General features: G+C 31.6%; 1 protein-coding gene across 1 annotated transcript; it reads left to right on the top strand.

The window, feature by feature from the left end:
• The first annotated feature begins 2,467 nt into the window (after positions 1 to 2,467).
• On the top strand, positions 2,468 to 15,039 carry LOC139489660 (protein disulfide-isomerase-like). The gene is made up of 10 exons (XM_071276307.1): positions 2,468 to 3,305; positions 4,156 to 4,353; positions 4,910 to 5,043; positions 5,681 to 5,818; positions 7,864 to 7,968; positions 8,420 to 8,746; positions 9,001 to 9,121; positions 9,711 to 9,889; positions 12,819 to 12,908; positions 13,476 to 15,039. Exons 1-10 carry the CDS (start codon positions 3,164 to 3,166, stop codon positions 13,533 to 13,535), a joined length of 1,494 nt encoding a protein of 497 aa, XP_071132408.1. The 5' UTR covers positions 2,468 to 3,163; the 3' UTR covers positions 13,536 to 15,039.
• The last annotated feature ends 317 nt before the right edge of the window (positions 15,040 to 15,356 follow it).

Genomic DNA, 15,356 nt, shown 5'->3' with positions numbered 1-15,356 from the left:
ATAGTTTATGATGGTATTATACTAAACCCTAACGGGAGGGATTGTGCCTGATGAAGACATAATCTTTCAATCAATTTAATCAGTTTAGGTCTGGAGCTGACATGTCAGTATCTGCTAGTAGTCTGTTGTTATTTGTGTATTATTGTCATTTTGTTTATTTTCTTTTGTTACCTCTTCTGAAGTCGGACTCGGACTTCTCTTAAACCGAGTTTTACTGTGCGTATTGTTGTGCTTTTGTTTTTTCTACATTGGCTAAGAGGTATAGGGGAGGATTGAGATCTCAAAAAACATGTTTAACCCCGCCGCATTTTTGCGCCTGTTCCAAGTCAGGAGCCTCTGGCCTTTGTTAGTATGAGTAAAATTTAGTTTCTTGTGTATAATTTGGAGTTTAGTATGACGTTCATAATCACTGAACTAGTATATACATTTTTGTTTAGGGGCCAGCTGAAGGACGCCTCCGGGTGCGGCAGTTTTTCGCTGCATGCATTGAAGAACCATTGGTGGCCTTCGGCTGTTGTCTGCTCTATGGTCGGGAATTCATTCTCAATTGTATGTCAAACTCTACGACAGATCCATCCATTGGATCACCCGTGATGGTAAGTGATACACGACTGAAAACACATTATATTCATAACTACTCTAAATTATATTTATATCGCTCTTATATCAATGGGTTGCAATTGGTATAGGCCAATGAGTCATTTATTTTATATTCCGATTGGATGTTTATAAATGCTGTTCACCAATTCTTAAATATATCTCTAATTTATACGAATGATGTCATTAGTTAAACGGTGTTAATTTATATCTATTCACTTTTTTTATAGACACATGTTAAATAGTCCTTAGTAAATGTATGGAACTATAATTACAATATCACAGATTGTATGATATATGGGATAACTATGTATACTTAATTTAAGTCTACATGCAGTCGGATTTTACTATTAAATAAAAAGATGTGTAGTTTTCGACAATAGAACAGTGTACTTCGACGGAGAGTAGTCTCATTGACACTCATACCACATCTTCTTATATCTATATACATTTTTTATACTGATCATGATCCCGTAGAAGTATATGGTACACGGCTGAGGTGACACATGAAAACTACCCCAAAACCAGATTGTCAGAGACATGTCATTTCCACACCACACTTGATAATTAAATGTTATTGAAAAATTAAGATAAAACCAGTTTGTTTTCCCCCAAATGCAATTAAACCTGATCTCAATACGTTAACGCTGAGGATGAACAGTCGGTAATGTTGTTTTTTTTTTGTAAAAAAACCCATTCTGCATGGTTCCCAATTATACATGTCAAAATATATTCTCGTCAAGGAGATGTGAAAAACTGAAATATTCTTGACCCTTATTTTCCCCATACCTTTCAGTGTTAAATATTGAAGAAGAAAAATGATTGATGGCGTTGCCCCTGAAAATTAAACTAATTAGACAATATTCGCGCGACGCCGTCAAAAAAAAATCCGACTCAGATATCCCCCCTCTCTTTTTTAATATTTTTTAAAAGTTAAATGGTTGCTCCATAGTAGTCCCAGTTCCTACCAAAAAAAAAGGAGCCATGTGAGGGACTGGTCAACATTTATCTACCGGTGCAAAGTGCAGTAGGACAGATACTTTTTTCCGGAATCACTTTTGTTGGGACATCACTTTTTTCAAAGATAATATCCATAGGACACAAGTTTTTTTTCGAACGATTACTTTGAAATAATTTTGATTAACATTATAACAAAACTTGAAATAACAGTCTATAACATATAAATGTAAAAGAAGAAATGACTATCTAATGAAATTGGAATTATTAACATAATTGGAATAACTATATGTACATGTAAACAGTAATTGTTTTTTTTCAATGCTATATTCATATGATAATGCCATGCCTGTAATTGTATGTGAATCAACAAAATAAAACACGAAACTGTTGCTTTTGATCATATTATAAAGACAACATATGTTAAATGCCTCTATTAAGTATACTTTTATTTACAATACATTGGAAAAGTAGGATAGGACACCAACTTTTTTCTTACTAAGTTGGCATAGGACATCATTTTATTTCAGTCAGAAAGCCATAGGGTTGTAACTTTTTAAAATTTTTTGCACCGATCCTGAGGGGGGATAGGACCTTTATCGGGACTCCGGGATCGGGTGTTATTAAGCTCGGGATTTCGGGATTTACCCCTTCGGGATCCGGGAATTCTTTTTTTCAATTTTCGGGATCCGGGATTTAACTTTATTTAAATTCGGGACCTCGGGATTTCGTGTTTTTAAGCCCGGGATTTCGGGATCAGGACCCCTCCTACCCCCCCTCGATCCTGTTACGATAAATTTTGACCGGTCCCTGTCAGAAGAAGAAAAAACCGCAACTCTCCCCTAAACCCTCATTGTTTATATCAAGGAATTGTATATTTAAATATACAATTCCTTGTTTATATGTATTTGTATAAAACTATGTGGTTTTGAACTGTTAGTGTAAAAACAAAACTGTAAAAAAATATGTTCAAATATTTGTATGCTTTTAAAATTAATAATAACCCGAGACGTCAGTAAATGGTACATCTACTACATGTGTACATCATGACGATTGTTCATGTGGATCGTACACGTCTCTGTTATAAATATGACCTAATATAAATCGAATAATATTAAATTATGTCCCAGCTGATAAATAAAATAAGTCTCAAAACCCATTTAAATGTAAATCAAAGGCAATACTATCTTAAACGATTTTAATAGCAAAAAAGACAAATAAATTTAGTAACTCTATACATCTATTTGTCTCTGGCAAAAATATACTTTATAAATCCTTGTTTTAATTAATCATATGAAAATGACCGAAAAACAACAAATCTTTGTCATTGTTTGTGGTAAACGAAGCGTAACCTTCAAAATAGTAAACGTGGAACTGCTATGTATCCGGGAGCACATGTTCCCCCTATAAAACTGTTAAACGTCTTACGTTGACACGTGACACAGTTTTCATCCAATCCCTCCACAACACGGTTCTGTTGTGCTGACTTAATCTCCGCATGCGCACTATAAACCGGTCTCTTTGCCACGTTGAAGACTTCAACTAGGTTCATATACTTTGGGATCAGTCTTTTACATCACAGAACCAATCGGTTATACTTGCAAAAAATATGCTGCCTTTATTTCTAAGTGCCTGCTTTATTGCTCTAACTTTTGGAGCAGACATTAAAGACGAAAATGGTGTGTTAGTGTTGACAACAGCAAATATGGAAGATGCTCTGAAAGATAACCCCAACATCTTGATTGAGTTTTGTAAGTATATGACAGTAAATACACATGTACACATACTTATTAGATAACTATTTTGTACAGGTATGTCTGTATTATGTCTATCAAATACATAACATTGATAATAGTGGATGACGATGTTTTTAATATATATATATATGTTTGACAAGTTAAAGATTCCATATGGAATATCCAGCGTCAGCAGCATTATGAAATAACATGAAGTCTAAAGTTGTACTTTGTACTTGTATGGGGACATGACGACCCTTCAAGAATAAGAAATTGATAGAAACACAACAAAAATTACCAACATTTTATTGATAAAATTGAGATTGGAAATGGGGTACAATGTATATGTCAAAGAGACAACAACCCGACCATAGAGCAGAAAACAGCTGAATGTCCTTTTACTAAATTGTTGATAGTCCATAAACTGATACATTACGTCAGTTGGCCACAGTTCTGTGATATACCTGTTTTGATGTATTTAGCTACATGTATATAAATTTCAAGAGTTGAATCAACACATTTTATGTGGATGTGGCATGTCTGTTATTTTATTTTTTAAATGTCTAGCTATAATGTTTTCAGATAAATAATATAATAACACAGATTTGTATCATTAACCTCTGATACAGGTAAAAAAGGATCAAAACATAATTTTACTTAAAAAAAGCTGATTTAGGGGGATCCAGGTTGACTAGGACACCATGAAGCAATGCAATGTAAATGGTCAATGTCAAAGTTGTCTAGTTTAAGTGCCCTGTGCCTACTTTTCAAAGTCCTAAATCTGCATCTGCGAAGAACACATAGAACACATACATTGTATGGCCAAAAATTCACTGGACAATGAATTCAATTATTTTATTTGTAGATGCCCCATGGTGTGGCCATTGTAAAGCTTTAGTACCAGAGTATGAGAAGGCAGCCAAAGCTTTAGCTGATGAAGGCTCAGACATAAAGTTAGCCAAGGTTGATGCTACTGTCGAGACTTCACTTGGAGAAAAATATGAAGTCCGAGGCTACCCTACCATCAAATTCTTCAGATCAGGAACACCAGTTGATTATTCAGGTAATACCAAAAACGAAACTTTCTGGTTTGAATACAGTATTTTTTAATGATTTTGCTGTGAATATCTTTTCCATTTGCAGTCAATTCGCCGTTTCAGAATGTAATGCATCCTGGGTAATATTTTCAAAAGCGTACACCAAAGCGTTTTGATTGGTTTAAAACGTTATAAACAATGGAAATTCAACCAATGACGTAACGTTATTTTCACTTTGGGGTACGAACAATGAAATTACCCATGATGCTTTAGATTCTGAAACGGCCAATTGTTTCAGGGAATCTGGTAATTTTAAGCAGTGCAAAAATATTTTGAATGTCACTTGTGCTGCATTTCTTGAAGTTCATGCAAAATTGGTATTTTAATGCCTGAAAATGAATTCAATAACACAAAAAAAGTCTTCTTTGTAGAATAGAAATTATATTAGAATTATAATTCAAACCTGTATATTGCAAGATACTGCCTACAATTAATTCTTGTGAAGAAAGTATTGATTGAAAACTGAATATGTCTCACTAAAATTTTTCATAATTGTCATTGTATCAATTTTATATTATATAGGTGGTAGACAGTCAGCTGATATTGTAAACTGGTTGAAGAAGAAGACTGGTCCCGCTTGTGTTACTTTAGATTCAGTAGATGCTGCTAAAGCAATGATAGAAAAAGATGAAGTTGTTGTTATTGGTTTCTTCAAGGTGATTAACAGTTTGAAAAATTATTCTATGCCTTCAAGTTAACATACTCTTTTCAGTCTTTTAGGTTACACTTTCACTTTTCGTCCAAATTGTGTAAATGACTTAATCTTAAATATGGAAAGGAAAAGAAATTAATAAAACTACAACTTCAAAAATTGATTTTCTTTATGGCGTTTAGTACAAGGAAGGACTTACTAAAAAAAAAATTATAATTACTTTTATGTTAATTTAAGCAGCTGTTACATTTTTATTGACTTTTGTAATTTACAACAAACTAATTATGGTAATGTTTTACTTTTCCATGTATTTACCTTGAGGTACATTTTTTGTACATTGTAGTTTGAATAAAATCAGAATACAATTGAATATGAATGCTCCAAAATAAAATTTTATTTGAAAAAGAGTTTGTTGAAGGTAACATACATATTGTGTAATAATAAAACCTTAGATGTTCTGATCTTGAATACCTTCATCTCAATGCATCTGGTCTCAAAGTTTGTCTCCATGTGTTCAGCTATTGATGCTTTGCAAAAGTAGAAAAAGTGAAGACTAGGGAATGAAGGGATTTCTATCAACTATTAAAAAATTTGCACTAGAAATTATAGGTTTTTTAAATGTTTGAATTTGTTCTTTCTAGGATTTGAAGTCAGACAGTGCTAAAGAATACGAGAAAGCAGCACAAGGTATTGATGATATCCCATTTGGAATTACATCTAATACTGATATCTTCAAAGAATATGAAATGGAATCTGATGGTGTTGCTCTCTTCAAGAAGGTAAAACTTAATTGAAAATGAGGTTTCAAGTGACAATATTAAGTTCTGTATAACATGAACCCTTGCACAATATATAAGCATTGTCATAAAATGTTTGAAACAAAAAACACTATGCACATTCATACATTCACCAAAATGACAGTTTAATAAACAAGTCTCAAACAATTTGTGATCATATGAGATTCAATATTTTATGTTTAGTTTTCTCATATAGACATGTATATATTCCCTATAGTTTAAATAAGAACGGTCTGCATTTAATTCAGACCAAATTGAATAAAGATTTGTTACATGCACATGTTCATATGTATAAATTGACACCATCTGGCATTTTTATATCATAAATCAAGAGAAAATTGAAAGTTTTATAGAATTTAGCTTAAAAAGACCACTGACAATCTGTGGCAAGGCTTAAGGGCAAGTTGAAGTGACCAGTATTCTGGTTAGATTACATCTGACATTGTCTAACATATTGAAGTATCGTTTGGTATTATCTCTTTGCCTTAAGCAATATTGTATTAATAGCTATTTAATTTAGCACAGATGCATTGTTAAATGAACATTTAATTACAAGTACATGTATGTCATAATTAATCACTGAAAGTTTAAATGGTTGAAATCAGGGATCTCCATGGATGAAAATTGAACGATGGAGGAACTTTCACCATTACAAACCGTGTCTACGTTGTACAGTGTAGCGCGATCGGAAGTATTTTATCCCTCCATACAAGGAATGGTGAACATGCTAATTCATTGCTTATTTAAATTATATTTATTTGAATTTTCATTATAGAATTAGAAGTATCAATATTTTCATTAATTTCCGTTTTTAACCATTCAAACGCCAAGTCTTCATGGTCCCCCTTTAGTCGAGAATGACCAAAAGCTTTCATGAAGGTCCCCATGTAGATTTCTTGTATTTTTGGTAATTGTTATGGGGGTTAAAAATCATATGATGTGGAGCTTATTTTTCATGGACACTGTCAAATTTAGCTGCGGAACCGTAGCTCTTAGGTCCTTATGTTATTTTTTGACCGCAAATAGTCAAAAAATAACATAAGGACCTAAGAGCTACGGTTCCGCAGCTATGTCAAATTCAGAACCCATTACCGGTATGGCTGATTTGCAGCAACAACAAAACGATTCGTACGGGTTATGTAAAAGGTTAAAGAGATTTGTAAAGCAAACGTTGATAAATGAAAAGGTTTTTAATGATTTTATCTGGCAAATTGATGCTGTGCAACATGTATCTTTCGAGTCTGAATAGAAACCGGAAACGCGGATGTATCAATTTGATTGTAATATACGAAATGAATTCGGAATTACGATACGATATTTCTTTACAGGAAATATTTAAAGTTTTTACTTTTAAACTTTTAAAGTAATTAAAAATTATCGTTACAGCAGTACTCGAGTTAATTGAGATGAAATAATATTTACTGTTTTGCGTCTTATTTTGTACTGCTTAAAAAAGGGGGATGCTGATTGCGTAAGTCAAAACAAAGCACGTGTTCGACTTGTTAAACTGTTTTCTTTGTAACTGGATTATTAATTTATCTATTTAATCTAAATTATCATAATCATTTGCTAAAACTTAGTTGATTATTTCGACAAATGAATCGTCTATCCTCAGATAGTATTCTCGTGTCTGGTTTGTTGATCTACCTGTACAAGCTCAGGTACAAGTGATTAGCGATCTTAATCCGTATATTCCTGAGGCGTTAGAACTGTATTGGATTATAACATAAAAAAGCCTAAGGGTTATGCAATTACATGCATTTGATTATAATTGATAAAAAAATGGCGTCGGGCTACATAAAACGATGAAGTTTTGAACGATGGCGGAAGACATTTAACGATGGCGCAAAATAATTTAACGATGGCGCGAGTCATTTGACGATGGCGCATGACATTTGAACGATGGCGGGGCGCCATCGTTAAACAGGCCATGGAGATCCCTGGAAATATGTTATGAAGAATTAGCAGTAGGTAATTAATTGATCAATAATAAGTTGTTTGATTACATGATATTTACTTTTTTACAGTTTGATGAAGGACGTAATAACTTTGAAGGGGAAGTAACTTCTGATGCCGTAACCAAATTCATCTCAGCCAACAGATTACCATTGATTATTGAATTTACACAAGAGGTAAGTAAACCAGATCATATGGTACTGTTTGCCTCCCAATTTTTTTGTTTTATATACAAATGTATTCACCATAGAGATTGGTGTAATACAGAATTGTACAGCAAGTTGCAAGATTTTAGCTCACCAGGCCATTAGAACCAGAATGAAAACTCTTAAACATGACTACATCATTACTATGAAATAAAAAATAATATTCCCTAAACATACAAAAATTCAGAATAATCAAATGAACAAACTATTATCTTCAAGATTTTCAAGAAAATAAATTTTTATCAATGAACAATATTGCGAATTGTGCATGTGGACATTATGGCTGAAATACTGAGTCATGACAGAAAAAATAAAGTTACTGAACATTGAAATAACAAATATTGAGATCTATGACAATACTAAAGTTAAACTTTTATTCTTTACTAATATTTTTTTTAACTTCTCAATTTCTTTTCTACAGTCTGCACAAAAGATCTTTGGTGGAGAAATCAAGAACCACATCTTACTCTTCTTAGAAAAGAAAGCAGAAGCTTCTGGCAAAATTTTGGAAGGATACAGGAAAGCAGCAGTTGGATTTAAAGGAAAAGTTCTGTTTATCACATTAGATACCTCAGATGAAGATAATGCAAGAATCTTGGAATTCTTTGGTTTGAAAAAAGAAGAAACCCCAGCTGCACGTCTTATCACCCTAGGAGAAGACATGACCAAATATAAACCAGACTCTGATGATCTTTCAGAAGAAGCTGTTACTACATTCGTACAAGCCTTTTTAGATGGCAAATTGAAGGTGAGATTGTGTGGAAACTTTTTTCTATTAATTAAATTTTAGGTTAAAAAACTTCAAGAAACAATATATGTGAAGAAAAAATATTTTTTTTTGTAAAAAATTCATCATTTGAATCGAAGAAATTTTACACTGCAATTTTCCTATTTCAGGTATGCAGAATTAAAATTTCAGTCTTTTTTGTATTTTTGAGCCAAGACTTCTTTTTGCAAAATAATGTGAGCATAATCAACTCATTTATTTATTTTTGTTTACAGGCTCATTTGATGTCAGAAGAAGTACCAGCAGACTGGGATTCTAAACCAGTTAAAACTTTAGTAGGAAAGAACTTTAAAGAAGTAGCTTTTGATCAAGATAAAGCAGTTTTAGTAGAATTCTGTAAGTTCATATTTTAAATAATTTGAGAACTAGAGTTTTTGTATACAACAGTATTAATTTTTAGACATTTTATTCATTATTGCCACCTTTAGGAATTGACTAGTTGTAAGTCATGAGAATAGAAAATAAGGAGATGTATTAATATGATTGTTAATAAGACAACTATCCATCAAAGACAGATTGTTGCAGATGTGTTATGGGTCATGGTATATATAGCCTTCAACAATGATAAAAACCCATATGGCATAGCTAGTTATAAAAGGCCATGAAATGACAAATGTAAAACAATTCAAATGAAATGATTAATGTCAATACAGAGGAAACACAAATCAAACCGTTTCCAATATGAACCCTTAATTAAATAAGAATCAGCTTTAACCCTCAGGGATCATTTTTGCAATGGAATGTGTAATTTAATTAATTACATTTCAATGTAATTTGACCCCAAGTCTGTAACCCTGTGTTGCATTTGCTGCATGCATTATATAGCATTAACAAAAGTTAGAAATGCAAAACAGTTCCGTTTTTTATTTGTACTGCTGTTCCATTTTTCAATAGACTATTTATTGATGTTTTTTCTTTATTTCAGATGCCCCATGGTGTGGACATTGTAAACAATTAGCCCCAATTTGGGATGAATTAGGAGAAAAATTCAACGACAAAGATGATATTGTTATAGCTAAAATGGACTCTACAGCTAATGAAATAGAAGATGTTAAAGTTCAAAGTTTCCCAACTATTAAATATTTCCCTAAAGGCAGCAGTGATGTAAGTTTAATTCAGATTAAAACCAGGTGCTCCGCAGGGCGCAGCTTTATACGACCGCAGAGGTCGAACCCTGAACAGTTGGGGCAAGTATGGACAAAACATTCTAGCGTGATACAGCTCTGAATTTGGATTGTGATCAAATTTTTGACATTACATGGGTTTTTTTTACACAAAACAAATGTCAAGATTTTACAAATTTTACAATTAAAGATTTCTTCTTCAAACTTTTTAAATCTAAAATTAAATAGTTGGCACAGCATAGGTTTCTGACACAGAATGAATGTGGTCTAATGAACTTAAAAGTTTGTTTTTGCCTTTTAGCAATTCACTATGCTGTTGAATATTAATCCTCTCAAAAAAATGTTTGAAGAAATTTTCTTTTTATTTATGAAATCTGAAATGAGAAAAATTTAACCCCCCTCCCCTTTTTTCACATCCCCGTTTCCTTTTTTCCAAAACTGATATCAATTCAAATTTCTAATGGAGTTTGCAACAATAACTACTCTTTTAAATACATCATAAAATATTAAAATGTAAAATAAAGTGCTTGTTATCACTGAATGGTAAAGATTGGTTGGTAGTAAAAGTGAATATACATTGTTTATTGTATAAAACAATAAAAAAAACTTCATCAGCAACATTTTATATTGGCAAATTTCCAATGAAGTTATTTACATAAAGTAATGGGCAAATAAAAATAGAAAATGACATCATAGTCATGTCTGGCAAATGTCCAACATACATTATCTAAAAACATTTTAGATAAGATAAGGAAATAAGATGTAAAAAAACTGCTTGTTATCACTGAATGGTAAAGATTATTTTAATTTATCAGTTGGTAGTAAAAAGTGAATATACATTGTATATTGTATATAACAAAGATTTAAGTTGATTCTGGACAAAGAAAGATAACTCCAATTAAAAAAAAATCTTGCTATTGCACAATATTTTGCAATTAGATATTTCTTGCTTACTATTCTGGACAAAGAAAGATAACTCTAATTAAAAAAAAATTTGCTATTTCACAATATTGTGCAATTAGATATTTCTTGCCATTGCGCAATACTGTGCAATTGAAAAGACTTGCTATTGCACAATACTTAATATAATAATTTTAGATCCTGATTTGAACCAACTTGAAAACTGGGCCCATAATAAAAAATCTAAGTACATTTTTGGATTCAGCATATCAAAGAACCCCAAGATTTCAATTTTTGTTAAAATCAGACTAAGTTTAATTTTGGACCCTTTGGACTTTAGTGTAGACCAATTTGAAAACAGTACCAAAAATGAAGAATCTACATACACAGTTATATTTGGTATATCAAAGAACCCCATTTATTCAATTTTTGATGAAATCAAACAAAGTTTAATTTTGGACCCCGATTTGGACCAACTTGAAAACTGGGCCAATAATCAAGAATCTAAGTACATTTTTAGATTCAGCATATCAAAGAACCTAACTGATTGATTTTTTGTCAAAATCAAACTAAGTTTAATTTTGGACCCTTTGGACCTTAATGTAGACCAATTTGAAAACAGACCAAAAGTTAAGAATCTACATACACAGTCATGACAGTTAGATTCGGCATATCAAAGAACCCCAATTATTCAATTTTGATGAAATCAAACAAAGTTTAATTTTGGACCCTTTGGGCCCCTTATTCTGTTGGGACCAAAACTCCCAAAATCAAACCCAACCTTCCTTTTATGGTCATAAACCTTGTGTTTAAATTTCATAGATTTCTATTTACTTATACTAACGTTATGGTGCGAAAACCAAGAAAAATGCTTATTTGGGTCCCTTTTTGGCCCCTAATTCCTAAACTGTTGGGACCTAAACTCCCAAAATCAATACCAACCTTCTTTTTGTAGTCATTAACATTGTGTTTAAATTTCATTGATTTCTATTTACTTAAACTAATGTTATTGTGCGAAAACCAAGAATAATGCTTATTTGGGCCCTTTTTTGGCCCCTAATTCCTAAACTGTTGAGACCAAAACTCCCAAAATCAATCCCAACCGTTCTTTTGTGGTCATAAACCTTGTGTCAAAATTTCATAGATTTCTATTAACTTAAACTAAAGTTATAGTGCGAAAACCAAGAAAATGCTTATTTGGGCCCTTTTTGGCCCCTAATTCCTAAAATGTTGGGACCAAAACTCCCAAAATCAATACCAACCTTCCTTTTGTGGTCATAAACCTTGTGTTAAAATTTCATAGATTTCCATTCACTTTTACTAAAGTTAGAGTGCGAAAACTAAAAGTATTCGGACGCCGGACGACGACGACGCCGACGCCAACGTGATAGCAATATACGACGAAAATTTTTTCAAAATTTGCGGTCGTATAAAAAAATATATCTTCAAACTGAAAAAAAATAATTTTAAAGTAGTTTTAAAAGGATGTACATGATGTATGACATAGACCTTTACCTTAAGACAGATGCCTGTGGCAATTTAATTGTAATCTGGAAATTTATCACAAACCTTTGAATAACATGAATCATTAACATCTTAAAAACAATTTACTATCACCTTTCTCAACTGAATGATTGGTATAGATTCTTGTATCTATCTATCTATATCAAGTTTTACTGTACTGTTCATGTATAAGCAGCAACAAGTAATTAGCTAAGAGTAATAAATTTATCTGTGGTATTAATTTTTATCAGTGAATTAAAGGTAATAAAACTTTTGTCATACTCCTTTCTCTGGTTAATGTTACAGACTAAAAGAACGAAGAGAGGAACAACATTCACTATTTATCACTGCTATAGCAAGAAGGAGCCTAGGCGACAACAGTTCGAATACTTTATATTTTTAAATTTCTATTTGGTTCTTCTAAGCATATAGATTTTAACCTTGATTTTTATTTTGTAAAGATCAGCCAAGCATATTGCTTTACTATTTTCTCTTTACCATTGCAGGTTATCGATTATAATGGAGAAAGAACTTTAGATGGATTTGTAAAATTCTTAGAAAGTGGAGGTAAAGAGGGAGCAGGAGAACCAGAAGAAGTAAGTTTTTCACTGGTTTCAAATGTTAATTGTACAATATGAAGATGATTGTAAGAAAAGAAGATTACTTCTCTCTCTGTATAAAGATCGTTTTATGTAACCCATTTTCAAAAAACACAATCATAATCCTGTACACACAATTTTCTTAATTAATGAAAAGTTTAAAACAACAAAAATCATGTATAATTCCTAAAGAAAATTTGCTATTTTATTAACATGATGAAAGTGTTGCTTACAACACTCTATCATTTTTGAAATGGTAAATCAAATATTCAGGATAGCACAGAATAATTCATTTTTTTTATGGTACAAATTTAAAAGTTATAATTGACAGCCATGACAGCTGTAGTTTCCAATTTTGATGCAGCATGTTTTCTGTATTTAGATATAAGAAGATGTGGTATGAGTGCCAATGAGACAACTCTCCATCCAAGTCACAATTTATAAAAGTAAACCATTATAGGTCAAAGTACGATCTTAAATTGCATGTATCATTCTAGATATCAAATAGAAATATAAGAAAAATTATAATTCTTTTTATTCTAACCTTTATTTTTTTCTCTTCAGGAGGATGAAGATGAAGATGAAGAGGAAGGAGATGATGCAGTACCAAAAGATGAATTATAAACATTTCCATTACGGGTTGTGCAGGGGTGGGGAGCTTATTCCATTGTCAAAGGGAGGGAAAACAATGAACCAGTCTGTTATTTGGAATCTCTGTTTGGACATTAAGTGACCTTAATTGTTGTCTATTTATTTATAAAATTTATTTGACTGTGTTCCAATACTGAGATTATTCCTTTTTGGGTTTAATGTTTGGTGCAGACATTTCTTGGAGTGCTTCCATATCATGTTGAATGTAGAGAGATGTTAAAATATGTTTAGATGTGTGAGTGGGTCCAGTGGTGCTATGACAGTTTTACATAGTGATTCACCATTTATCAAAAAGGTTAAGGTTTTATTTAGGCACATTTTCATGTCATCAAAGAGTTGCCAGCTGGATCCAAATATCTTTGAAATGAAAATGTAGGCAAATTCTAATGTCTGTAGACTTTATAGTTTTCATATTATGTTATCATTCATAGAACTAGTGCTGAATCTGATCCATATAAAGTTCTTGAAAAAGTTAAATTTAGAGCCTTTGCATAATTTAGAATATTTCAACTGTCTAGTCATATCCAAAGATTTCGTAATCATTCCAAATTTTAGTTGTAAATTTCAAATTTGGAAATGAGAACCCAGTGTAAGCCCCTTTCTTACCAATAGCATCTTGATGTCTCCTATTGCTGTAGAAAATTGACAGAGAAAGTACAAATCCAAATTTCCTGTCATGCTTTTCTTTTTTATCTATAGCCATACATGTATCATGTTTTAAATTATTATTTTTCTTTGATGGTAGCAATAATCATAGTTAAGTTTGTTATTAATATTTTTGAGTCTATGAGTGCTATAAGTGTTATTTCACTGACCTTAGTATAAGATTTTTTTAAAGAAATTCACTTCTTAAATATTTCTGTATTTATAGGGTTTGCATTGTCAAATACTCTACCCTGATATTAAAAAAAAATGTAACAGCATTTGTCTGAAGGGATAATTTTCTCTCTGACTTCTATGAAGATCAAGTGAGCTTTTTTTCTGTTATGCAAGAAGACTTTTATCATCAGTTACCTGAAGTGCAGTGCAATTAAAACAGTTTTCAGCAAGTGACATTGCTACTTAATTTGTTGTTCATTAGGTTCCTTTGTATCAGTAGATTTTTTTATAGTGCTTCAAATAGCTTCCTCTTTTCCTACTTATATAAGGTTTTCTTATTTACAACATTGTTGTATTTGGAAATTTGAAATGTAAATTATTTATAGTATGATCGTCCAAATACAAAAATGTTGTATCTATTTATTAATGGATTGTAGCCAGTAGATAATAGGGTTATCCCCTTTCTATAAATAGAACAACAGATTGTGTGCCATTGTCACTTTTTGGTTATTTTTACTATTTTATGTATGAATGGGTGATGGATGTGTTTTAATTGGACAGTTTGTTTTGTATACATGTTAAAGATAAACATTCAAAGTTTTGTAAGATTATATTAAGAAGCGTAAAAATAGTAAATATTAAAATTTAAAAATACAAACATTGTCTTTCTTTCATTGACCACTTATCAGGATGCACAGCTTGAGAGCATGTCTTATATCAGTACTGTCATCTGCAGAAGTTTCTTCATTATTTTGTAACTGGTATGTAAAAGACTGTTTAACAAATTTTTTTTTTTTTTTTTTTTTTTTTTTTTTTTTTTTTTTTTTTTTTTTTTAAATTATACATACTTTATTGAAAACTTTCACATTTGTTAGTTTGATACAGAAAGTACCGGTACCTTATCCCGGCCTCGTTAAACAGTAGATTGTATATTTAGAAAAATTGTTAGTAATTGTTAGTACTCAAAATTACAAA

Source organism: Mytilus edulis, chromosome 9 (assembly GCF_963676685.1).
Source record: "Mytilus edulis chromosome 9, xbMytEdul2.2, whole genome shotgun sequence".
NCBI lineage: Eukaryota > Metazoa > Mollusca > Bivalvia > Mytilida > Mytilidae > Mytilus > Mytilus edulis.
This window is presented reverse-complemented; position numbering and strand designations above follow the sequence as displayed.